Source organism: Embiotoca jacksoni, unplaced genomic scaffold, assembly GCF_022577435.1.
Source record: "Embiotoca jacksoni isolate LCO1_2020_lvr unplaced genomic scaffold, fEmbJac1.0.p SCAF_19, whole genome shotgun sequence".
Lineage (NCBI taxonomy): Eukaryota > Metazoa > Chordata > Actinopteri > Embiotocidae > Embiotoca > Embiotoca jacksoni.
The window spans coordinates 9,028,851-9,053,039 of NW_027185329.1; the positions used below are offsets into that span (position 1 = coordinate 9,028,851).

Below are 24,189 nucleotides of genomic sequence, written 5' to 3' on the forward strand. Positions count from 1 at the left end.
TAACTTAACAAGTTCTGACTAGTGTGATTGTTCTTGAATTAGCAATAGGAATCATGATAACAACGTCAAATATGTTGAACTCTAACTACACAGTTCTTGTACCTTTTGATGCAGATCTCGCACATCTGTTCAGTTACAGCTCTTAACTGGTGTCCCATCATGGTCTGTTTTTGGATTATTGTGTGTCTCAACCAAGTGGTAGTTTCACAGAGTTACACAGTAACTTCATATTGACTACCAGCCCTTTTTTCCCTGTATGGTATTATTCACTTTTTTTTTTGCTTCCCTGCTAACCTTTTTCTTCTTGCATTTAAAGCTATTTATTTACCTCTAGTTATACCATTTGAAGTTATACATGCAGGGAGTGAGGAAAGGCATTTGCGAGACACACGGTTCTTAATCGACAAGCTGGATGATAGTGGATCTGCACGCATCTGGTTACAGGATGGCTCGTCTAACCTTTAAAATGCCTCATGAGAAAGAAAAGAAATCAGACAAAGCACCATTCGATTGGTTTATCCTTTTATCTGGGCTAGTCATAAATCTCACATTCCGTACGTACATCTGGCTCAATAACTGAGGGTAAATTATGATGACAAAATCTTTGGAGATTTCACTCTTGCAAAATTCTAAATGTGGCACCAAAAAGGACTGGTAAACAGAGCACACAGATTGACAAAAATGCCTTTCTTTAATCTGAAAGCTTGTTTGAAGTTTGGAATCTGGACTGGGACATGAAAAATGATCCTCAAATTTGTACATAAATTATCAGCACATACGGTTCATTTGCTTCCGTGTACAGCTGCTCTACTCATATTTTACATCCAACGGAAAGGGGCTAAAGTGAGGAACTTGGCACATTTTGATAGTGTGTGCACTTTGTTTACCAATGTGTGTACAGGGTTCAGCAACCCATTCCCACAGTTTATTAATGATCACACGCAGTTAAGGAATATTGTCCTTCGGTTGACACATTTTTCGACAAAGATTTTCACCTAAAAATCTTTTATACCACTTGAACTCCTGTGAGGTTCCATACCTTTATTGGAAGATATTGATGAGATTTGAATTGCTGCAGTGCACTTGAAACCTTTGGTTCTAAAAATCCTAAAATGTGTCAAAAATACTTAAACCCTAATCAGAGTAACAAACAAGAAACATTATTTTGGATTGGGAACTTTTTTACTTCTTGATTTTTCAGGTCGAGTGACTCACTCTTTTCTTGTTCTTTTCACAGAGGACCTCCTCCCACCCGGCTTCCCTAACATTGACATGGGCCCTCAACTCAAAGTGGTGGAGCGCACGCGAACAGCCACCATGCTCTGTGCCGCCAGTGGCAACCCTGACCCAGAAATCACCTGGTATAAAGACTTCCTGCCCATTGACCCGAGTGCAAGTAATGGGCGGATCAAACAGCTACGCTCAGGTAAGGAAAGCTCAGGCATTATGTTGCTGCTTTTTTTCCCCTCTCTTACTAACACAAGCACTTGTTAGATTTGCCAGGACATTTCTCACAATAACATGGTTGTTCATGTCTTTTGCAGCAAATGTGGTTATAGTGTCCGGCATATCCTGTTCTCAAATTGTTAACTAATGTGACCGACAACACACAAAATTCATACCTCCAGACACATCTAATGTGTTGTCTGGAAAAGGGCACGTGTTTCTGCTACACTCAGTGAAACAACATATTTTCTTTTTTTTGTGGAATGTCTATCTAAATATAGATATATATTTTTTAGAGACTAAAAACTTGGCTTTTACACAGATTTATCCAACAAATTTGAAAAGGGTTGCATTAGACCAAGCGAGCAAAGAATTCTTTCAACGGTAATATTTTATAGCTTTATGTTATGCCAAAGACACAAAAAGCACCCAAAGCACCACACGACTAACTGGTGTTGAAAGCTAACCAAAGTGTGTTAGCCTGAGCAAACATTTAAATATAACATAATTAGTGGAAGCAATAACATAAAGTGAAGCGTGAAAGCCATTGTGCTCTGAGCACGTTGTCACCATCATAGACCTTCATCCCAAAGATATGTTATAATAAGAAATGACATTTAAGAGTGTAACATTACTGAATGAGGTCAAATGATTCACAACATCCCACAAGTATGTCATAACACACAATGAGAACGAGGTCCACGTTCTACTGACACAACTCAGTGGTGGATATGTTGTCTTGTTCCCATTGATTAAACCCCACTGAGAGGCCCAGTAAACCAAAGTCTAATTATATAGCTAATTAAGTGCAGGCCCTGTACTGGCTCTGGGCAATAAGGGGTAGATATTTTAGGTCGATGATTTGTCACCATTTGAAAAAAATCCAATGACTCCTATTTGATTTGTTGCTGCAAACGTAAATCAGGGTGGACAAGACTAAATAAAGAGTCTGTTGCCATTGAGTTCCTGCCCTACTTGTGGCCCTCAAGAGCTGCACACTCAAAATAATCAATTTGTCATCTCATTATTCATGCCTTCGCAGATACAGCAAGTCTTTAGATATGGTTTATCTTTAAGTTACTGATGCCCCCAATTTTGCAGGTAGACATTTGATTTTAAAAATTTAAAATCAAAACCTTAAATATGTGACAGTTTTCTGTCTCTGGGACGATGTTGTAGACTCATAGTGGTCCTCGGACCTGTCAGGTTGTCCTGAGGTGCTTTGGTAATGGCTCTCAGCCAGTGCTTTTGACTTAGGTTTGAGGACAAAGAGCCTCCACAAGGGAGTTTTGAGAAGAGAGCGCTAGCATTAATATTTTCCCCTTCACGTTCATCTCTTTGTGCAGGCAGACTTATAAAAAAAAAAAATAGGCCTTTGACGTTATTGGAGCCCTGTGTTGTTTTCTTGTATATGAACAGTTCTTTACATTCAGTATTTCTCACCAAAACTTTATTATGTGTATCCTTAAGGTCTAACAAACATGTTCGTACATTACTTTCTTCAGAACACAGTTGCAAAATATTTGCAGTGTTTATTGCTGTGACAGTGTTGGTGCTTTACTGCATTTGTTTGTGTGTTACCTTTTGATCGGCGAAATAACAAGATACTAAAAATAGGATGTGAATTATGTGAAACAAACACAATTTTAATCCGCTTTTAAAATGCTGCTCCACAGCAATATTGGTCAAAGTCTTTACAGGGCCCTAATGTTCAGATTCACAGCACCTCATGACGAATAGTAGAGAATAAGAACCATAATAATGGTATCATAATACGACTTGATAATAACGATTTTACATGCCAGATGTTTAACCTCTTACTAAACAAGATTTTGCTGAATTGACAAGTTTATTGTGTCATTACAGTCTGTAATAGAGTGCTTTGATGTTTTTTTTCGCCAATATAAATGTACAGTATATCACAGGTTGTGTGTTACCCAGTCGTAATGTGTTCCGGTAGTACTTGGATTATATTGTCTTTTTTGATGTAATGGTGTTATATAATTGAGTTACCTGGCACACTTATAAACGTGGCTTTGTGAGTTTTGAGCCTCTGTAGACGATGGATCAAGAAATTCAGCTTCCTGTCTGTTGTCTAACCTCTGTATCATCTGTCTCTATCTGTTTCATGATTCCTTCAATTGTTTTTGTGTGTCCTGTTTAACTGAAACAGACTGTTGTTCTGTTGTCTCTCTCTTCTACAATGTTGTTTTGTCTGTATTTGTGTCTGAAACTCAGATGTGCATCAGTCCACATCGCAGTCTTCAACACATTTCATTTGGTTGTGACCCAGAACACAAGTTTAACCAAAATTAAGGAATACACAATACAATCAGCCAATTCATGCAATTGAGAAATTTAACTACTGATAATTGATACGGAAATGGGTTAATACGATTTCTACCCCCCAAAAAAATTCTAATTAGAATTATAAATTGTTAGTAAAATTTATGTTAACAAGAAGTTACATTTGCTTGAACATTCATTGCTCCGTCCATGATATCTTATGGTATTAATATCTGCTAAAACACTGACGTGTGACACAACACCCAACTAAACTGTAGCTCCTTTAATTCTTGGGCAGTAATCACTTTTAACCTCAACCTAAAATCAACTATGTTGTTCTCCTCTTTTTTTCTATTTACTTCTTGCTTTGTCATTTTCAGAAACCTTTGGTAAGTGTCTTGCAAAGCTCAGCAAGCCAACCCACTCTCCTTGAAGCAGATGGCATATTTAAACGACTTTCCAAAATGCATGAATTCCCTGCTCTCCCTTCACCCTTGTCCTCTTTTCCCACTTGTTCCCTCTGTTCTGTTTCTTTTACTTTTGTTTGGCCCACAGTCCTTCTAATGTCAACTTTATCTTCTTTCAAATGACTACACTCGAACAGAAAAACAGCAGAGTTGGAGAGGCATCAATGTCCTCCTTCAGCACAATTTTTTATTTATATGAGAATAACTTGTTGAGCAAGTCTTTTGAGGCAACATCCTTCTTTACAATAATGCTACTATACATATTAAGTCTGACCAGTTCAGGCAACTTTTCTACAATGTTTTAGCAGATTTACTGATTCCAAGTTTACCTTTGAAGTAATTGTAACCTTATTTATTTTTCTCTGACCACATGATCCATATTTTACTCTGCTGATGCCCCTACCACCTCTATTTTTGTGTCCCTGCTGTATTACAAGACAGCCGGCTTTGAGGAAATAATTGGACTCTGTTGAATCCAAGACAGTTGTTCCTGTGCAATAACAGCCAACAGTATTTTGGGGCGTGTTGGTGAGATATATAGCAAACATATTTCTCCAGCAAAACCCATGATTTCTTTTTAACTCAGTTTTCACAGTAACAGCTCTGCTGGTCCAAAAATAACCCTGGAAAGAGCAGCATGTACTGATAGGAGCTAAAAGAATCTTGAGTTCTTTACAGGTGAAGGCCACTGCAGTACGGCTAAACCTTCCTATCCCACACTCGCCTGGGTCAAAACCTCTGGGCTTGGCCAAATATTTTCTCAGGAGAGCATTTTCTTCTCTTGCCAGATTGGCCTACGCTCCCAAAAGTCTTACTAAGACTTTATGGCCCAGGCTATAGGGCAAGCGCTCAACTGATAGTTACATGTAGCCACATATTTCACTCCTGACTTTTTGAACTACATGCAAAAATATACCCAGACACTTTAGGCTGGATATATTTTACTTACATTTGAAACTATATGTGTATGTAGGAGGGCAGAAAAGGAAATTACTTTTCTTAGTTTAAATACCACGGCTCTCGTAAGTTTAATGTTAGCTTTGGGAACTTGCCTTTTTTTCTTTAGCCCCCTTGCTGTAAGGCTCAGCAGCCAGGCAGGATTTATGCTGATGAGGAAAAGGCTCCATGCTCAATCCCCTCAGGCTGCCATCTTCTCATCCCCTCAGCATTTCTAGTGGCCATCTTGGGTCATCTTGGGTTTTAAAAGTATTTGATGGCTGCTCAGAGGTTTTTTTTCTTCATTGACAAATGCACTTAAAAAAAAAAAAAAAAAAACAGAAAACATTGAAACGTTGCTGTGGCGGGTATTTTTTTTTTTTTTTTTAAATTTCCAGATGCTTCTGTTGATCTGATTGCTGCTGACAGTTTCTGGGGGCTATCCGTTTGCTCCTTTTCATCAGGCACACTACCAAGCCTTAGGGGGTATAACTCGGTAGACCGGTGGGTCCTCTACCAGAAATGGTGGTAAAATAGAAAGGCACGAGATTTGGGAAGACAACGGGGAACATGGGAAATGGGCTGGCAAATGAGTTCAAAAACTTTCTCAGCTTCCAGCCCCTGAAAACAAATCCTCACATCTTTTCTGATATGGCCTTCACTCTGTGATGCTGAAGTGTGATTCCTGATCTGAATTATTCACACTCAGCACAATAGATATAACATCACAGTAACAGTTTTGAATATATTTACTACTGTTTGCAAAATCGCTGACTAGCTGGCAGGATGGTTCCTTATGTTCCAGAGCATGCTGAGCTGGCGGGGCAGTGATATTTGCATCGGGGTCCCCTGAGGAGCTCTTCTACAAGTGTGTCGGGAGCCTGACATTTCTCCCCAAGTTCCCATAGCTACAGACCCCAGGCCCTCGGTGGCCTTGTCAACCAGAACAGATTAACCGTAGGCCACAGTGACAGCGTGAGGATCTGTAAGAGCATTCATAAACATTACCATCCTTTTTAATAAAGGCTTAAAATCATGACCTGACATTAAATGGCTCCCTTTACACACATAGATTTATGCACATGTGCAAGTCACATTGAGTTCACTCTTTTAAGAAAACACTCACATTCTTTGGCCTCAAAGCTGCTTTGAAGGAAGAGGCGGGAACCTGTGCAGTGTGTGGTTTTCCCTGAGATCTGCTGCGACACCACCAGGATCTCTGGACGGGTGTCTATGGTGAGGAGAAGGTCAGCCAGACGTCCTCTGGAGGCTGGTCAGACTTTAACACTCAGCCAATCACGCAACCCCGTTTGCCTCTCACAGATGGGCAACATCTCCGGCCAGATTGCCTCTGGCCAGACTATAGCCTTCGATAATGTTTTTTAATATATTCAGAAGGTTGTTTAACAAAACAGCTGGGCTGATCTGTGGAAAAAAATAATACCATCATACTTGATAATATGAGAAGGACGGCAGCATGTAGAGATATATTTAGGTCATTGTCACCCTAATCTGATCAACCTCTGGCTGACCACAGTTTAGAAGGGGAGCTTATGGCCATTAGGTTGCATGCCAGTAACACAGGTGGATTTGCCATTGTAATTGAATACAGGCTGGAGCAGACTCAACCTGCCTGGTCCTCCTTTGCTAAGTTTTACTTTTATCTCCTCATGCTGCTTTAATTGCTCAAAATTCATTGTTAAAAATTAGAAGTTACAATGACCATTTCCTTCTTTTTTTAAGTTATATTTTTCTGTTGAACCCTCGAACTGAACGCCTCTTATCCCTCGCCCTCCTCATTACGCTCCTTATTTTCAGCCTGTGTTTTGTCTCTCAGTTCTTTATGAGGTCCATGTGATAGCCCCTCCCCTTACAACCCTGCTTTATTAACCTTAACCTAACTCTAACCTTAACCTAACTTTGACCTTAACCTCTAACCTTTAACTAGCAACCTCTTAACTCTCGACTAAAATTCATCACGGCTAAAGCAAAAATAAACCAGCTTCCTGCAGCCTCTAATCAAACTCTAACTCTATAACAATGTAACCTTCCCAGAGCCCTGTTGTCCTTTGTCTTGTGATTACTTATGATTATGTGTTCTCCAGAATCATTACAGAATTTTTTAATATGTCCCTTTGGTTTTGCCTGGTTTTTCAATGACTCTAAGCTATCGCCATGGAAAATCTATGCACACTGCACTATTTATGAATACTAAATAATAATATTCGTTTAGGGTGGTTTTACAAAGTACACAAATCCTGATAATAACAAATATGGAAGAACAAATTCTATTTTTATATATCTATGAAATGTTTTCTACAAACGATCCACACCATATTTTCCCATTTCAGTCGCACATTATGGACAATTGTTGCAATAGATTAGATACTCTGCATTTTACGGTAGAGTTAATTTCAGCAACTGCACACTTTGAACATATAAACATAGACTTCTTAATTTATTTTTGAAGTGCAAGCCAAAGTCCATCACAGCATCCCTAAAAAAAGGAATGAACTATGAATGGAGGTGCATTGTAAACCAGGCAGAACTTCAAACTCAGTGACTGAATCCTAATTGCTGGTATCACAAAGGGTGAGTCTGTATGCAGAAATGCAATAACAATTTGACCAGAAGGTATTGGAAATTTCATCCCCACTACCAAGCCATCCACATCCCTTATTGTACCGTGTAGAGTATGCAAATCGCAGGCACCACTTTACATCCTAAACACCAGGGGCCATGTGCATAAAACTATGTGCATATTTGCAACTAAAACTGTGTGCACACGCTGACAGAAATACACATATGCATTCCTTTTGTCAGATCTATGAACTTATATGTATGCATGGTTCTGCTTTATAAGTCTCAGTCATTATGGAACTCATTTCCATTGTCATGAATAGATATGGGAATGCCCCTAAACATGCGTTTGCAGTCTAGACTTGGGCCTGTTGCACTACTCATTAGACTTGTCCGTGAAATAGCAAAGAAGATGTGCACTTGAACCGACTGTGCCACATCAGCAAGCTTCTCCAGCAGCACAGCAGCCGTCTTTACGTACCACAGGGGCTATTTATAGTGCCTGTATCACTAATTTATCACACATACCTGTAAACCGTCATCGCTCTGACTTCTCAATCATAATTATTAAAACAGACTTTACCAGTTAGGCTACTTCACACCTGAGGATAAAATTCTAAGATTACTATCAGGGATCTAATGGCTGGAATGTAAATTATGGCTTCATCATTCATCATTCCTATACAGATTGCTGTGTAGATTTAAAAAAAAAGACACACAAAAAAAAATCTATTGTCCTTATCGTTTGATCTGCAACTGGTTCTAGAAAACTATATATATGCAGTACCTGATCTGAAGTATGCTCACATTCTCACTCCTTTATAAATAGTTTATCTGTGGAGAATGTCTTATACAAGTTTTTGGGCATAGACATCTTACATCTAGTGCCAGGTTCTCTTGGTTTTATTTTATTTTTAGCAGAGATGCTTTTTTTTTTTATTGGTTACAGAACTCACGCATGTTTTTTTTGGCAAGTTGCAAGATTGCATGCACATACAGGGGCAGGCGTGTAGTGTTAGGCTCTACGGACTTTGCCTGCAGGCCATCTATGCCAAGTAGGGCACCTCTCATGGGTTGGCGCCGCCCTACTGGCATTCTCAAGGGATGACCAAAGGCACATTGTTGCCCTAAGTCATTCTTAAATTTAGAAATGGGGACTAAGAGAAAAACAAGAGGGAGAAACCGTGGGAAACACTGAGATATACAAAAACTCAGAAACAGATAGAAAGAGAAACATAATGGAGAAGCAGCTCTAATTAGGAAAAAGGAAAAAAAAAAAAAGAGCAGAAAAACTATTTAATTTCAGTTTGAAGGGGTTGAAGTTAAACTGGCTCCAATACCCACACCCAAAGCTCTGCCTATATTTTACATTGCAATTGTTCAGACAACATTTAAAAAGCCCACCAGCCAGTGACTGAAAAAGTTCAATATTTTATTGTCCCTAATGGGACATTTGGCTCGCTGTCAAGCATGTAACACAATACAGCCTCATAATAAACAAAGAATAGAGAAACATACAACTCTGTTGTGTAATGAAACAATGGAAAAAAGCCGGTAGATTGAATGACTGGGGAAAAGGATGACGCTTGAGGTAAAGAGTCTGTCTGTCACCGTTAAACAGGTTTATGACTTGTAGGATAAATAAGAACTTCAATCTGTTTCATTTCACTCGCGGTTGCCTGAAGGTACAGTCTGAAATTCTAGTTCAGTGGCGATCCCAACCTTCCCTTAAAAAGGTTTGTTTCATATAATGTGGATACCCAGTTTAGTATCGTGGTGCCTTTAACTGTTTTACTGACCTCTTATTTAAGGTCAATTGGCTGGGCGTATGCCACTGGAGCATCCCATGTCATCTAAAGAAACCCAACCTCTCACACTCTGCCTTTTCAGCCTGAGTTGCAGCCATGATAAAATGCATGCCAAGATCTCAAGCTTCTTCAGCTCTATCAATGAAGCATTGCGCTTCCCCTCATAATATATCTAAGGCGAGGAGGGGGAAAGACAAAAAGAGAATGATAAGCTAATGGGGCGTGTCAACCATACAAACCTCCCCATTCTTTTGTGATACCAGCAATGAGAGGTGTTGTTTTTATTTCTATGAAAGAGTCCCTATCTCTGTAAGAGACGACCTAATGGTTTGATAACCTAGTTTCAGTGAGCCTTTCAACCCAAACACCTCCTCCTAACTATTACTAACATTAACCTTGAACTAAACTGATGTTGTGTCTTCGTTTTTGTGTCTCCTCCAGAGGGTACCCCGATTCGAGGTAAGATGTTAACCAACACAATAAAAAAGCAAAAAAAAAAAAAAAAAAAAAAAAAAAGACTAACTGACACATAACCAGAAATAACTTTTCCACCAAAGTGATTTAAAATGGGAAACAACAAGAGGACTTTCCTGTTAAAAAGTGCCAAACGTTCTTTTCTATTCACTAATATTAATACGTCATCTGTGTTTGTGTTCAGTGTGCTCTGTACGCAGTTTGTGAGAGTGCTCATATGTGTTTCACACTCCCATGTCATCGTTGATGTACTGTTCTTCAACCTCTGTGTGCGTTCACTGTTCGTGACTTCCTGCTATTTCCTCCTCCTCATCAGTGTCAGGGAACTACTGAAGAGTTGTGTTGCCAGCTGGTCACGATGCAGGACAGGGAAGGTTAAAAGCAGAGGGAGGGATGGTGACGGCTGTTACAAGGCGGTTTGGTTGTTTCGTGCCTGTAACATTTAAGATTTTGGCCGCTGTTGGAGGGTGGAAGAAGTTAGGAGGCTGGCCACGGCGGCCTTATTTTTCGATAAGACCAGGCTATTAAAAAACTGAAATTTCTTCAACTCAGTTTTAGCACCACCCCCTCTTCCTTCTCCTTCTCTGCTTTGATGTCCTTCTCATCTTTCTGTGCCCCACGTGGGCACCAGCCACATCGTGTATGTTGATGCGCCTCCCTCATAGCTGGAGATACTTGTGGTCTGTCAAAGGAAAAAGTGGGCATAAGTTATTACATTTGATTTAATTCCCTCGCTATCGCGCCACGACACAGCAACTCGTAAAGGCAAAGCAGCAGGGAGGCTGCTTGGTGCAGTTGCTGCCTTTTCAATGGCAACATGTACACCCTTAACAAAAAAAACAGCTTTTATAATGTCAGAGGATAAACAGAAGGATATCAAGGCAGGGATGGAATGACACAGATGTAAAGCAGTGGGACTATTGTGAATTATACAAAAGCTTTGTTCAAATAATTCCTCCTCTCCCCTCATTTTTTTTCCCTGGACAGTTTAACTTTCACTTGTAATTTTCCATCAGGCTTTATTGCTGAAATCCGCACTCCCAGTTGATTCAGTGTGTTTGTTGTAAAATGCTTTTGTTCCGCAGGCTGAGCAGGTAAGTGAATATCTCAGTTTGCCATGGTTGTCCGTGTATTCGGGGGAATGGAATAAACGCTTTTACAATTACAGTTTGGGACAGTAAAGGAGGTTATTCATTCTGACAGAAGAGCTTCTCGTGGAAGGTTAAAGTCCTCCATCCTCAGCTACTGCATACAAGCAGTACATGGCGTGAATCTCTGAACAGTAGCATGTTATCAAACACATTCAAGAGCATCGTGAGTTTTTTTGTGTGCCTAAATTCAAACCCTTCACTTCTTTAAAACCCTCACTCATGACCAACATTGCCAAATCTAGCCCTCCTCACATCTCTGTTTGATTAATAAGGGCTCATAAATCATATTGTGGCAAACAGCAAGCAAGACTTCTGAACTCTGCATTTTATCATGAGATAGGCGGCCTGAAAAAGATTTCTCCCCACCGTGTCGCCATCTTGGTGTAGCTGACATCAGGAGCGTATGGCGCATATATATAAGGAAATAAACAATTGTGTAAGACTTAGCAAATTAAATATAATTGCAATCGAGGTGAAGGACACGAATGTTTACTCTTCCTCTTCAAAACGTGGACATTTTCTAAGCTTGATGTAAGACTTTTCTGTTCTACTGCTGAGTCATTTCACGTCACTCCTTCTAAAATCGGATTATAAACGTAAAACTGCAATTAGTTTGAACTTCTATACAAAGCCATGCAGGTGCTGGCCTTGAGGTACGCGATACGTTTAAAGGTAGCTCGACTCCCTACCTGCTTCATTACTGATTTCATGGGAGCGTTACAAGCCACCAGATGGGCTCTGACAACAATGCCATCACACGTGGAGCCCCATGCTGGTGCGACCACAGTGTAATGACCTTGGGGTGGTGGCTGAGCGTGCCCGAGTGACAGCCAGGACGCAGACAAAAGAGAAAGACAGTGGGAGAATGGCAAGTCCAGACTTGGCTGCCGTGTAGCAACACTGGCTGTCTTCATTTGTGCAATTATTCAAACTGAGGGGTTCACAGCGGAAATCTTCAACTTCCAGCATGTTGTTTTCGTTTATAGTTGCAAATGGCGTTTGAATGTACGTTTTTTTTTGAGTCACCAACCCGTGAGCTGGAATAATTCTGGGCTTTTAATATTTATACATGATGTTTGAAAGCACATTTTTGCATGGGATTATGTACTCAAAACATAGTTTTATGTTTCTGTAGCAAATTCTCCTCAATCAATAGTGCTGCTGAAACATTAAGATTTCACAAGTATAGTATTCTTCATTACTGTGTAAACTTAAGCGAGTTTAATTTATGTGCTAGAAAGGTTATTATTTGTGTGTATCCACTCATACAGTAAGGTGCTAATTAGGGGCTGTAATTGCGCTGTAGTAGAGCTTCAGAGAGCAGTGTTGGGACGAGGGGAGGCGACAGGAGAGGAGATGAGAAATGAGGGACTAATGAGAGCCATGAACTGAAAAAGAGAGATAAAATGATGAAAAGAGCAGCGTGCCACCGGCAGGCCTGACCGGGATACAGAAGGAGCAAGAGGGAGGGAAAGAAAGAGTCAGAGTTGGCCAGCTATTTTGTTGATCGCCTAAACAAATCAATCAAGGCCCACTGGAGCACACTAATTGAATTACACAAATGGGACGTGGGGTGGGGGGTTACACATGGCAAAGCTGCTACAAAGCAGCAACCGGGGTGGGCAGACCACGGCTTCAGGCACTTTCTGAAATTAATCATCCATGCCAGCCCCTCCTCACTTTTCTTTTATGCCCTCATCTGCCTGTCTGTTTTTCTGTGCTTGTCAGTCTCCTCAACTCTTCCTCCCACCGCTCTCTGATTGTTTTAGTGTTTTTCTCTCAGTCTCATTTTGTATACTGCACCTTTCATAAATGAGACTCTCTTTCCAACCCTCTCTCTTTTTTTTTCTCCACATCTCAGTTTCTGATTTTCCCAAGCCTTACCCTCTTTTGCCTCTCTTGTCATTACCATTTTGTCCGGTATGACATTTCCTGCTAGTCTGTTGCTCCAGAAAGGACATTAAAACCGGCAAGGAAATCTTTCAAATGCTTTCAAAAGTCTCTAGAGTTTTTCCTGCCAGTAAATAGATTGGTCGTCCTGCCTTCAAGACAAATCTAAATCCTTGCAAATATTAATATACTAAAGAGGACTGGAACAAAGTATCTGCTTTTTTCTGGTTTCTGTGCAAGCATGTCTGTCCCAGATTGAAAAACATGTATTTGTTGAACTGTGCCCGGGCAGCCGTCTTTGTTATCACAGCTTGGCACCTCGACGCTCCTCATCAGATCAGCCTGAGGCATGCAGCGCTGTTAACCAGGGCAGCTGTCACGGCTGGGACAAATGTTCCAGACCCACTGCCCATTACAGCCGTCTTCATTGAATGGATGAAGGCGGTGAACATACTGCAAGACAGCTAGGAGTGAGTAGCAAAGGAGGTTGGAGGTCGTGAGTGTTGGTGGTTAGTCTGACTGAGGTGGAGACTAACTGGTCCACATGGAATGATGTCATTATTATCAGGGACTTCATTTGCCTGAATTGAAGCCAGTGTCATTTTCTTATTTTGGACCCTAACGGTGCAGCAGACATACATCATCAAAAAGATGTTCCTGTCTTTTGTCCTCTGAGCTAGTAAATCATGAATTATAACTCAGCAGGGGTATTCGTTCTGCTTTTTACTGATGGTCAGTGTAGCCGATAAGTGGATTGAGAGTCTGTCCTGTTCCAGGACATTCTCAGATCAATTCCCACTGCAGCTCACATGGTGTCTTTTCAACTTTGGTGTGACTTTTTCAAGCGTCCTTGAGGATGATAACATAGCAAGTAAAGTTATACTCATTAATTACCCATCATGCTGGATTATAGCTAATACTTGCATTGTAATGCAAAATAAATGCTTTTTTTTAGAGGGGAGGGGGGTTAAGAAGCAATCACTTTTTATGTGGAAAAATATTGAAAACAATGCTGTTTTCTGCTATTATTGGGACTCTAGCTCTGTTTTAGCTGCAAGGTCATATTTGTTCTGTTTTAGTTTGTTGTCTTTCTCGAACAATCAGAAAACAGTCAAACAACACTGGTATCACATTAAATAAAACTATTATTCATCACACCATGTCCTGACGAGCAGATTAGTCAACTGCCATAAACCATTTGTCTTGTTTGCTTATGAAATCAAGCACAACAACAACTGTGTTCGTTATTGCAATTGTTGTTTGTGATAAGACTTAATAGCTGGAGACAAGGACTACATGCCATTTGGCCCCATATAGGACTCCCTTCATAAGCACAGTACGGCCATTTTGTGAGCTGCACTATAAATTGCTGTTTGTCACCGGGCAAGTCTTTATCAGTAAACAACCATTGTGTGAACAGACTAGGTGGGTGCTTTTTATTGTGTTTGTGCGAGATAATTTTCAGCATTTATTTCATTCCTTGTGTTTAGCTTTTTTTCCCTGATAAAAGAAGCCAATGCCATTGGCCACTTGCGCTCTGGTGAGCCACAGGCTGGCAGAGTAGACAGAGCGCAATTATGCAAAACACAGAGAGAGTGCAGTCATTTAAAAAGACAAAAAGCAGAACGAGACACATGGCTGGAGTTTGCTTTATGCGCGCACGTGTGTGTGCTGCTGCTGGAGATAGAACATCAAAGAGGATTTGTTTGAATCTGTATCTTAGAGGTCGGTTGTCTTTAAATGCAAATATTATCAGGCTTTAAAGTGACTGCCTTCTCACCACAAGAGAAAGATGTTTTTATTTTTATGTGGCTAAAGACATTGCCCATTGCATAATGGGATAGAATAATTTTGAATAATCTTTATAGTTTACAAAATACAAAGCTGGGACATGAAATGAAATAAACAGGAATTCACCTCGATTTTCACATGGGTCTGTTCCAAGTGTCAAACAAGGTTTTAGTATTTTCTCTCTGAGAATATTTAGACAGAATCATAATAGACCAGTTTAAGACAACAAATACGAAATATGATATATAAATAACATCTTAAATCCTCCTTCTCTGTCATTGCTCCTCACATTTATTGTCTTTTCCATGTCCCTCCTCTTTCCTCCTGGCTTCTCCTGCTTGGCTTTTTTTTTTTTTTTTTTACCTCCCTCACTTTCATCCCACTGTCTCTGTTCTGCAAGTGGAATGCCTCTCCATGTGTTCTTCACAGCTCCACTTTGAAATAAGAGCTAGAATATGTAATGAAGCCACTAGGAGCTTGGAAACGGTAGATAATATCACCTAGCGAGGAGCCTCCACCAAAGACGGTGAGGAGCAGATGAAACTACACCCCCCTCCCCCCGCCTCCCGCTCCCCCCATCCTCTGAAAGAGACTCCTCTGTTTTTCTCTTGTCCTTGCTTTCTCTGCTTCACCAGGAGGTGCAATTACAGCAGCCAATGTTGGAATAATTGGCTCTCAATTAAATTCATTTGGTTCTCTATGTCAGCCATCAGCGTGTCAGTGGTTTTGTTTTGTAAACCGTTAAATATAATTTTTAGGTGGAGATGTTTGTATTTGTTGGAACCAGTCAGAAGCTCAGATCAGCAGGAGCTGGTAGGAATAAAAACTTATATTACTGCATATATAGAACATTGCTTGTTATTTAACTGTTTTACCAGAAAGGGGGCTTCCAGGGTTTTTATCATTCGGTGCAGGGAGTGAGGCTGATGAGCTGCTGGCAGAGCTCTCTGGAAGCGTCCGCCTGGAGTTGAACTTCACACAGTCCTTACTTTGTGGTCGCTCTAGCGTTGAGGCGCGAGGCTTCTGAGCACATTCCAACCCACCTGCCACCGGGCTGGCATTTGCTGTTCCAAGCGCACATCAAATAGATCCAAATCAGATGCTTGCATAAACCCACAGTAAAGACTGTACCACCTGCATTCTGCAGGTAGATGTTTTCATTTGGTTCGTGAGCTGTGTGCCAGGGACAGTTCCCTGGGATGAGGATGATCTAAGCTGCAGAGGGAAATGAAGAGAAGCTAAAAAAGACCAAAGCTATAGGTTGTTGTAGCCTCAGGTCAGCTTTCTTTTTAAGAGTAGAGATATTTGCACTGACCCAAGGTGTAAAATACTTAAAGAGTATTAAGCCATGGAAAAGGTAGGAGTGTGACTTATCTTTATAATTAAGCGGGATCGATGTTCTCATTTGTGTCACAGCTGAAACACGTTATTACACCAATGTTCCAGAATCGTGGCCTTGTACAACATTGTGTTCACTCGACTTGCTGATGTGATGGAGTAGGTTATGGTATATTACAAAGCATCCAGGGCAGCTGCTGGCATATTGATGCTTCCTGGCTGAACGTTAACGAGCGATGGTGCTGTGTTTGTCAGGGAGGCCTGGGCTGCAATCTGTCTGCTGAGCCAGCCAGAAGCCCTAATGATATCATCAGGAAGTGCCGTCAACAGCGCTCTAACGAGGAATGATCTGACGCCCGTTGTTTCACCTCCCTCCTTTGTCCCCCCCCTCCAACACCCTCTCCCCAGTGTTGCTGCCAAGCATTTTGGTTGAGTTTATTTGCACATACAGGAGGTACAAATCTGAAAAGAGATAAGAAATCAAAACACACATGCCCGAAGCTGTTCATGTAAATTATAATAATGACAATATGGGGTGGGGGGGGGGGGGGGTGGAGTTCAGAGAAAGATCTATATGGATTAAGCACAACACGGTAGAAAAATTATTTAAACACAGCAGACAAATGAATGAAAGAAACTACAACTAAATTAAAACTATGAAATCACTATGGCAATAAGTACACTGAATCTACACATATGGATTTTCTTTCAGTTTCCTTTATATATATCTTTACATCATGTCATGTGAAAATCATATTTGTCATTATTTACATGGTTATGACAGAGTTGCAGAGGGGCTGCACCGTGATAGTGTTTATTTAACATGACCCCAGCAAACACAGACGCTCCCCGGGTGAGTTCTATGCAGAGGATCATTTGCTAATCTCACTGAGATTACCAGGCCATCTCCATTACCTCTCATCACCCTTACTTCATTACTTTGTCGCTGTTTTTTTTTGTCTAAGACATCTTACATGAGTTGCATACACCAACATACAGTAGTTACAAATTTAGTGTGACTTATTCAGTCCACATTTTTTATTTATTTAATTCCTTCCTCTTTTTTTTTTTATCTGCGGATGGATGGCTGAGTCTGGAGTGGAACCCAGTTCGTCATGCCAATCTGCATAAGCGCTGCAGAGAGAAACAGTTCTTGACGAAATGGTCCTGAGAAATTCAAGATACCCACCATTAAGAAGATTGTCTGACTCCTTCATGCACTGTCACAGACAGATTGACTAATCATTTCCTCCCTGCTTTCTCTCTCTGTCTCTCTCTTCTTCTGTCTCTCCCCCCCCCTCCCTTCTTGTCTTTGCTGGATGTTGTCATTTCCCAGGTGCCTTGCAGATCGAGAACAGCGAGGAGACAGACCAGGGGAAGTACGAGTGCGTGGCGTCTAACGTCGAAGGCGTGCGCTACTCGTCCCCTGCTAACCTTTATGTGCGAGGTAGGGAGCAACCCGGTTCAAGAGCCAGGCCGAAAATGAAAAAATGAAAACATCTTCCCATTCTAACTAAAAATGTCTTCACAGTGCAGCTCTTCTTTAAGTGGCTTTACTGTTGAGCTTAACAAATGATAATTGCTTCAATTCTAGCCTAGCTGTATTTTCACAAAATGTATTTTGCAAAATAGCCCGAATTACTACCCGAGTAATATAAATCTTTTAGCATTGATAGCATTGCCTGCCCATAAATGCAATTTCATATGCACTGAAACTTCCAAATGCAAAACTATAATTGACCAACTAATGTTCTTCTCTGTTATGATGTTATGCTCCATTTTGTCTTTTAATGCCCTCCCCTACTCACTCGGAAGGAAATGTGTAGCACAACAAGCCGTATGTCTTTACTTTATCGGTTGTAAGACGCCTTTTACCTGTAATTGTGTGCCCGATCAAATGTTTCCCCCTCCGTCAAAGTTGGAACCCAAAAAGAGTCTGAAAGGACTTCTTTTTGATTAGTTTTTTACAGGTAAAGGAGCACAACGGTAAGTCTTGATTTTGATTGAGTGGTGAGGTATTATTGCACACCAATCAAAATCTCAACCCCGTAGCCTTCTCCAGATTTGGGGGAGGATAACTAATAGAAAGGGACTGTTAACACAGTCAGCTGCTCTGTATTACACCAAAAAAAATACCCTGTTACATACAAATACAACACTTCCTCTACTCTCCTCTTCATGCTGCTCTGGAGCATTAATCCATACTATTCCCCTGTTTCTGCTTTGGTCTATTATCTTTTACAGTCAGTATTAATTTTAGCTGGCATGTTCCAGCAAAGTGAAGATATAAAAAACAATCAGTCACAAGGAACGTTGAGTTTTATAGGAAACAGACAATGAAGACAAAAACCTACCCTCCACCACTAATGCTAAATGACAATGAATCCCAGTTGAGGGAGCTTTAATAAATTGAAGCAGATGCATTTTCGACATGTATTATTTATATTGTGCATATTAAATAAAGATGCCTCGGTATCTACTCAGCTTGTTCCCTCTGCTGTGTACCAAATAACTTTGTTCCCAATAAATAATTCACTACTCTGACATTATAAAATGGGTCAGGGAGCTGCTTTTTCATTATTATTGCTATTATCATACCCTGTGAAGTAGCAGCATAGGGAAGACAAATTCAACTGTGAGGAGCTGAAGGTATAAAAAAGAAAAAAAAAAAAACGCTTCATCAAGATTAGTGTCTCTTCTTACCAGCATTCATCCTGGAGGCTCATGCCATCTCCGCTGTGATGCAGTGACAATGTCAAGTAGCAATCCACGTCGCTCGTGTACAGCATGGTAGAAATTATAGTCAAGGGCTCTACAGGAGTCATTAAATAACAATAATGGGAACACTTTGTTGACACAGCAGTGGGATGTTTAGTAGTTCGTTTGGTCTAAAACACACAGTTATACCCTATCATTTCCAACAATTCATGCAATCTCCATGAACACTGGCTCCATCAGCATGCATTTAAAAAGAGTCCACAGGGGTCATAATTACTGAAGTACTTTCACACTATGTAACACACTTGTTATGCTTTGATGGTGTCAACCTTTGTCTGTTTTCAGTTAACTTTTGTCAATCAATTCTGATACTTGATGTTGACTATGTTTTGTTCACGAAGCAAAATGCACTTGAGATTAGCAGCTGTGGTAGGGATCAATTTTAAGGAAAAAACAAAACAACACAACAATCCTAAATGGTATCTGGGACATACTGCACTGGGGCAAATAAGACCCAAATAGAAACCGTAATGACAGTGCCACTGATTGGCTTCTGAAAACATGTACTGTACCAGTCTTGAACTGCAGCTGCTAATTTCATCCCAAACTGTGTCTTTTTTTTAATTTTCTATCTCATTAGTTTTTTTTATTTTCTTTTATATTTATTTGGTTTCCTTCTCTAACAAAAGCAAATACGGCCACCACAGGAGCCTCTCCTTGTGGCTATAAGGAGCTGGTGAAATTTTGAATTATGAGTATGGTACGCTTGATTTGACTCCAGTGGCGCCTCACTACTTTTTTCTTACCAGGCGACAGTGCGGCCACTGGGGTGAATCTGATTGTTTTGGTTTATTTAAGGGGGGGCAGGCAAGTGTACTTTCAAGACGGGTGTCACTGATAGCAGGGACAAGGGAAAAGGAGGAAAAAAAAGATTAAAGAAAAGGGAAATGTAGCTGCAGCTAAACACCTTGAGGTGGCTTTTTTTACTCTCTCTGTGTTTCCCCTATTTTTCTCTTCTCCTCATGTCATTGTGTTCTGCATCAACCCCTTTACATCCCTCAGAGCTTCGAGAAGGTTGGTGTGTTTTTTCTTTTTTACTTTTTTTAACCCACATTTAAAAAAAAAAAAAAATCAACATGTTGAAAAATTTTAGCTGTATTTGCCTATTACAGAGCTCGATTAATTACTAATTTGAAGAAATACTAATCAGTTAATCCAAACTGCTAAATGATTATGAAAGAAATTTTTTATTTATTTCCAAGGAAGAAATGATGAAAGCAAACCCGATTAGCTCGGGTCTTGTTAATTTACTTTTATGTTTGCATTGTGGGGCCTTTTCTCGTTTTTGCATCCTTTGGTATTGCTTCTGCACCTAAAGGCTTTCTTGCACGTGTTGTCATGGAAACCCAGCACGTGGAAATAACAGAACATGTTGCATGATGGAAGAATGTAACTGCGCTTGCATGCCTGTACAAAATCCCTTTGGCCGCAATGGTCTTTTACTTTCTGCATTCCCTGTGTTTGGTTCAGTTGTTTCCTTCTCTTTGTTTGGTTTTCTACAAGTGTTTTCCCTGATACACTCCTTTTTTGGCTTACCTTTTTTTGGGGTTCTTTTTTGTGTTGTGATTATGGTGTTGTGTTTGTGTGTTTTTCCATTTTGTTTCAGTTCTGTTCCTGACCTTATTTTTCTGTTAAAAAAATGTATTTTTGTGATTCATTTGTTTGTGAGATTTGTGTTTCTTTTTCAAAATGATGCTGCTCTGCTTTTGGAGTCTCGGAGTGCAAATGCAAATGCCGAATGAAATAATAAGTGTGTATACAGCCAGTGTTCCTGTCATCTTGTTTATAGCAATCCATTACTGAAAAAATTAGACCTGATTGGGTCTGATTGGGTTCCATGGTGATTTCAGGCAGCCATTAAGGGATGCCATTTACAGTGTCGTGTGGATCAATAATAATATAATGACTTCGACATCACATTTGCTGTTGCTTAGCGGGTGCTCAAAGCTACTTTTATTTTCAAATGTTGGGAGCTAGATGTGATTGGTTTTGGTGAATAACCGCTGTTTGCGTTCCCTCACAGTCATGACACTCAATCAAATTCTAATCTATTATTCAAAAGCCCTCCTCCCATTGTACACACAAACACACATTAAATATAATTTATTTTCAGGTTAACTAAAGGAATGAAGATTCTCTAAGTACAAGAAAACTGTATTTTTTTTTTATGCATTCATATCGTAGTCCTCGAACAGTAATGAGAAGAATGCGCTAAATGAATTGGAGATCAATGCAAAAAGTGTTTACTGCTTTGTGTTTCGATTGGCTGTGTAGAATAATCACATCAAAATTGAATCTCATGTCGCTTGCTGTAGTGAGCTTGCCTGTACATTTTACAGCTCCACTAGTGTCATGAATACATAAGATACATATTTTTTTGGGAAGGAACTACGGCTTGTAGCTTGGGGTATTAGATGTAGCTCAGCGAGTCTGGGTAGGTCAAGCACATCATTCTTTCAGGTAGGAGAGATAACACTCTCTCACTATCAGTCTCCTCTGAGAGTGGCAGTATTTGTATGTGTGTCTGTCAGAGTGTGCTGATCTCTAGGGGATTAAACTGATCTCTGTGAAGTATCTGAAAGTCATATGGAAAAAAAAAAAGACTACTCCTCCAACAGAAATCTAATTAGCAATTTCCATGCTTGGGTAACATGAATTTATCCATAAGAGTGGTACCAAATTTACTTCTGGAAACTAGCTGTTCTAACCAAACACTGGAGCCCAGGCAGATTCTGCTTAAGGGCACTTTGACAGTTACTGTCAAAATACGCGCAAGCCAAGAGAATTTGAACTTGTCTTTTTCAGGTAACTGATGAGCCTTTTTGCTTGTCAAGATTTTATACGAGCTCGACAAAGCCCAAACATATTCGCAAGACAAGCTCTACTCTACAGCTGATATATTTTGGAGCCCCAGACTTCCACATCAAGGCAATGTCCTTGCATTGCAGCTGCCACATTATTTATTCTTAAGGCAAATAATAATGAAAATATATGTAATCATGCTTTCTAATCAAGCAGACACAACTCAGGGTTTCGGTTCTAAAACTCAATTGGCTGTCAAAAGTCTTTGTATCAGTAATTGTAACAGTGGAGTCAAAACCGCCACTCAATAGTCTTACCATGCTGCCCTATACACAGTCGTATCCACAATTTATGGCACAATCCCACCCAAAGAAACAACAAGAAAAACCTGGCTACGTCTGCTTTGGAACCATAAATCCAACTCTTAAGTCCTGAAAGTAACACCGATGCAGGAAGACTGTGCTGCCATGTACGCATGTGCATGTCTACCCTCCTACAATGGTATCTGCTTGTTTTTGGATGTGCTTGCATGCCCTGCTATGCATTTGTGTGTAATGTTGGGAAAGAAAGCTAGATTACACCTTATGTTCTCACTGGCCAAAGCAAAACCCTGCCATCTCTATTAGATGTTTGTCTCAAGGAGTCCTGAGAATGATAGCCACCCTTCAAAAAAATAACCTGATGTTGGGATCAGAAATGCATTTTATTTTTCATACAAAACAAATGTTTCATTACCTCTTATTCAAATGCAAATATATGAATATACTCCCATTCCCAATCTGACTGATAAAACCCACTGAAGGGATCACCACAGTGAGGGGACTTATTTGCAGTATCATTTGGCTGCTTGTCACCTTACCTGTAAGACAATCGAGAAAAAGTGATACACTCTGAAATCCCCTCAATCCACTGCTTGCTATTATTAGATACCCCTGCTATGATTCCTGTCAATTTCCTTTAGGTAATAATTTCCATTTTGATGAGCCACCCATAGTGACTGTTTAGCATTGGCGCAGCCCAGGTATGTTAATACAGGCCGACCCCTGCGGCTTATATGTAAATGCCGTAGGCCTCACCCGGCAAGTGTGACTAAAGGATCTCCATACTGCTCCTGTGTCCTCAGGCAGCAAGAGGGTGTAATCTCAGCTTCAAGGTGACACTAAAGGCTGCACATTATTTTGGCTTCCCCCTTCATTTTGGGGCAGCAGAACCTGCCTCACCAAAATGGCCGATAATGTCCACCTTCTGACCTCTGTTTTTTGGCACAAATCCCTCCACAACACTGCCCACTATTAGAGTTAGTGCAGTACTCTGGCATTCTCTCTCGACTGCTTCTCACCTCGTCCAATGTAAGGCTTCTTGTCTTTCTCTCCACATTGGGGCTTGAAACAAGATTATATGTTGTTAGTAGTCCAAATGAAAGGCATATGTTTGTTTATTTTCTCTCAATTCCAAATGGGCCGGCTGGGCTCCTGGTCTCTGTGAATGAGGAGCCTGTCCATGCAATTGGGATTCTTTTTCTTTGTTTCGCTGTCAATACACTGCAGGGGAAGGATAGGAGAGGGTTCCACACACAAATACACAGCTTGTCTAGGCTTACCAGACCATTGACTTGGCAGTTCCCCTGAACCTTCAGTCATATCATACAGGCCTGTGTCCAGCCAATGATAGTGCAGCAACTCATTTGCATGTGATGTTGACATTCAGATGCACAGTTAATGTTGTTCCACAAAGTGTCTTTTGCGTTTTAAGATTCTCTCCCAATCTGTAGTCTAACGTGTTGTAGCATCCACTGACCTTGAGTACTTGATCTTCTGTTGTGACCAAAGACCAAATTCCCATCAGACACATGGTTTTTGCTGCTGACAGGAAGACACTCCCGGCTTCAGGTTTACAAATTGCAGTTTGATTAGATACCATTCATTGTTAGGCGTCCCAGTACCAGAAAGTCTATAAAGCAAGGAAGTTTTGGTGTACTATTTCAAATTTCACTGGGCAGCCATAGCCATAAGTTACCAGCATTCGTCAGGTGACGGGCGTTAGTTCCTATGCCACCCTGACAGGTACTCGAAGGCAGCCAGAGACATCTTCCTGGGGGGAAACCTCATTCACTCAGCCACTAAAGCTCCCGGTCCATTGGCTGACCTGAGCACCCTCAGACACACTTTGATTGGATGTTTCCCAAAAACCTAAGCAGACCCTTTTTACCCTTTTCAGTTTTCACCATTCTTTGAATTGGAGGCAAAATCCATGAGACAAATCATAGCTGAAAAACATCTAATAGTATTGATGCATACCTCATTGTTGAACACAGCTGCACTCTGGTACTGTCTATGCTGTTCGGACGTAGTTCTTTTTGTGGATTTGTTCATTTCTTTCTTTTCATTTGATTTTGTGCGTGTGTGTGTCTGGAACAATGCTATATTCGGGAATGAATGGCAT

The 24,189-nt window shown here is 40.5% G+C and overlaps 1 protein-coding gene across 8 annotated transcripts in view; it reads left to right on the forward strand.

Annotated features, from left to right (window-relative positions):
- Positions 1-24,189, forward strand: part of ptprsa (protein tyrosine phosphatase receptor type Sa) — a 228,639-nt gene that overhangs the window by 134,357 nt on the left and 70,093 nt on the right. For 7 of the 8 annotated variants that reach the window (XM_069153384.1, XM_069153386.1, XM_069153385.1 and 4 more), the window contains exons 6-7: positions 1,238-1,426; positions 17,504-17,614. In XM_069153384.1, the coding sequence (XP_069009485.1) occupies positions 1,238-1,426; positions 17,504-17,614 (300 nt within the window). The other variant, XM_069153387.1, reaches the window with a different exon arrangement.